Source organism: Lolium rigidum, chromosome 3, assembly GCF_022539505.1.
Source record: "Lolium rigidum isolate FL_2022 chromosome 3, APGP_CSIRO_Lrig_0.1, whole genome shotgun sequence".
NCBI classification, from domain to species: domain Eukaryota; kingdom Viridiplantae; phylum Streptophyta; class Magnoliopsida; order Poales; family Poaceae; genus Lolium; species Lolium rigidum.
Genome location: NC_061510.1, coordinates 13,817,029 through 13,819,413, shown reverse-complemented (window position 1 = coordinate 13,819,413; position 2,385 = coordinate 13,817,029). Strand labels below are relative to the sequence as shown.

The following is a 2,385-nucleotide window of genomic DNA, read 5'->3' as shown; positions in this document are numbered from 1 at the left end:
GCCGTGTGTCACGCACTCTAGTTTCCATCCTAATTAAATTTCCTTTTACGACAACTCTATCTATTTCCACGTGACTATTGATAGATAGATTCTCTTCCTTACATGGATGGTGCAGGTACGTGCCAAACATGACATGTTATGGATGTTCACAAAATATGTGCTGGTATATGTTACGTAAAATCTTTAAATCTTGACCATTAAATTATAGATCTAACAGCTAAAATAATTCTAATGATGTGGATTAACCTCGTGTCTCTATTTTAAACATCCATATTTTGTTTTTAGTATATAATAATAGATCTCCGACATTTTTTAATTAACGGAGGGACTACACGTATTTTTTTATTAACTCCATGCCTTTTGGTCTTTTTTTTTTTTACCTCTTTGAAGCTAACGATCCCTTCTGGTCAGGACACCAAAAAAAGATCCATATTAAGGCCAAGGCGTGGCTTATAACTTTATTATATTCAATCACGTTTGTAAAAATAAATAAATTCAACGATAGCCGTATTGATGCTCATACGACTAATTATTCGCAAAATGCCACACAATCTGAATCACACAGCAACCCAAGAAAGGTAGAGATGTTTTGTGCCTCACTCGATCGCTAGCTCCATCGCTAGCTCGGATGGTGTCGACCGGAGCTGGTGTAGAAACTCCATGATGTTCTTGTCCGAGATGCCACCTTGGCCCATGGCCCTCTTCCCTTTCTCCCTCCAATCCGAGGCGTTCCGTGCATACTTGTCATCCCCCATCACCTCCGTCACGCACCTCTCCACCTCTTCGCTCCGGACGACCCCTTCCTTGTCCGGCCGCGCGCGGACGCCGACGCGCCACACGTCCTGGATGTACTTGGCGTTCGTGGGCTGGTCCGACCACTGCGGCACTGCCACCATTGGCACGCCGGCGCATAGCGCCTCCGTCGTGGAGTTCCATCCGCAGTGCGTGACGAAGCACCCGACGGCGGCGTGCGCCAGCACCTCCAGCTGCGCCGCCCAGGGCACGATGAGGCCCCTCTCGCCGATCCTGTCGGCGAAGCCGTCGGGGATCTTGGAGGTCTCGGACGCCCTGACAACCCACAGGAAGGCCTTGCCGCTGCTGCCAAGACCCTCCGCCATCTCGGCCATCTGCGCCGGCCCTGGCGCAGCGATGGTCCCGAAGGACACGTACACGACGGAGCGCGGAGGCTTGGCGTCGAGCCAGGCCTTGGTCATGGCCGTCGGTGCGGTGTGGAGGTTGAAGCCGTAGGAGACGTCGCCTGGCACGCGGTTGTCAAGGTACGCCGACGGCACGGTGGGACCCACCGTCTTGGCACCCCAGGTGGACGCCATGTACTCCGATTCCTTGCAGGATTGTAGAGACGGACGTGTCAGTAGGGTGGTTGCAGGCAGCTAGACTAGTCACTAGTTACGGACGTACCAGTGGCTGCAGCTCATGGAAGGAATTGACGAGGACGTGGTCGACGGCGTCCAGCCCCACGAACTGGCTCAGCAGCAGGTCCAGGTAGGCGGGGCATTCGTCGGGCGCGGTCAAGAACGACGGCAGATCTTCCGGCTTCAGCAGGCCGGACGGCAGCCCGGGCTGCTCCTCCATCCGTCCTGCCCGGCCAGCGTGCGCGTACGCCAGGTTCACGGCGGGCGCCTGCGTGAAGAAGCATGCGCACGCCGCGCCGCGCCGCCGAGCGACGCCCGGCGCCCAGGGCTGCAGGAACGCGTCGTACACCACAGCGCTCACCTGCCGTCCCTGCTCCGCTTCGGAGCGGAGCAGCCCCTCCAGGGTGCTGGACCCGGCAGACTCTAAGCGGGCCAGGTAGGCGGCGACGTCGCAGCCGGCTTCCAGGAAGCCGCCCTTGTCATAACCGTCGGAGATCTCGGCGAGGTGGACGTCGCCAGAGCAGGGGTCGCGGCGCTGGCCCATGAGGAGATAGGGCGTGATGGCGAGCGTGCACCGGACGCTACCAGCACCGGCAGCGACGAGGCGCTTGCCGAGCTGCAGCATTGGGTTGATGTGGCCCTGGCTCGGGTACGGCAGCAGGAGCACGTGGATGTCGCCACCGTGCTCCGTCTCAGACGCCATAGTTGATCACACTCGCGGCATCGCAACACCACATGGAAAACGCTGCATTTATACAAGACGAGACAATCGATCGTGACCTGCCGGACCAGCACGGGATTTTGCTAAGAACATCTTCAACGGGACGACGCAATGGAACGTCCACCGTGGTCTCGCGTGTTTATTTGCGTTGGTCTACGATCTACGCACGAAAACGGTTATTTTTAACCGTGCGTCTATTTGAGGTGTCCAGCAGCTCGACGTATTTTTTTAGCCTAATTGTTTTTCCTTTTTCATTTAAATATAGATTTAAATATTACACAAACTACTACA

The 2,385-nt window shown here is 55.7% G+C and overlaps 1 protein-coding gene across 1 annotated transcript; it reads right to left on the bottom strand.

The window, feature by feature from the left end:
* Positions 1 to 432: 432 nt before the first annotated feature.
* On the bottom strand, positions 433 to 2,076 carry LOC124694688 (UDP-glucosyltransferase UGT13248-like). Its single transcript, XM_047227646.1, has 2 exons — positions 1,420 to 2,076; positions 433 to 1,343 (listed from the first exon to the last, which is right to left on the bottom strand). Exons 1-2 carry the CDS (start codon positions 2,074 to 2,076, stop codon positions 597 to 599), a joined length of 1,404 nt encoding a protein of 467 aa, XP_047083602.1. The 3' UTR covers positions 433 to 596.
* Between the last annotated feature and the right edge of the window lie 309 nt (positions 2,077 to 2,385).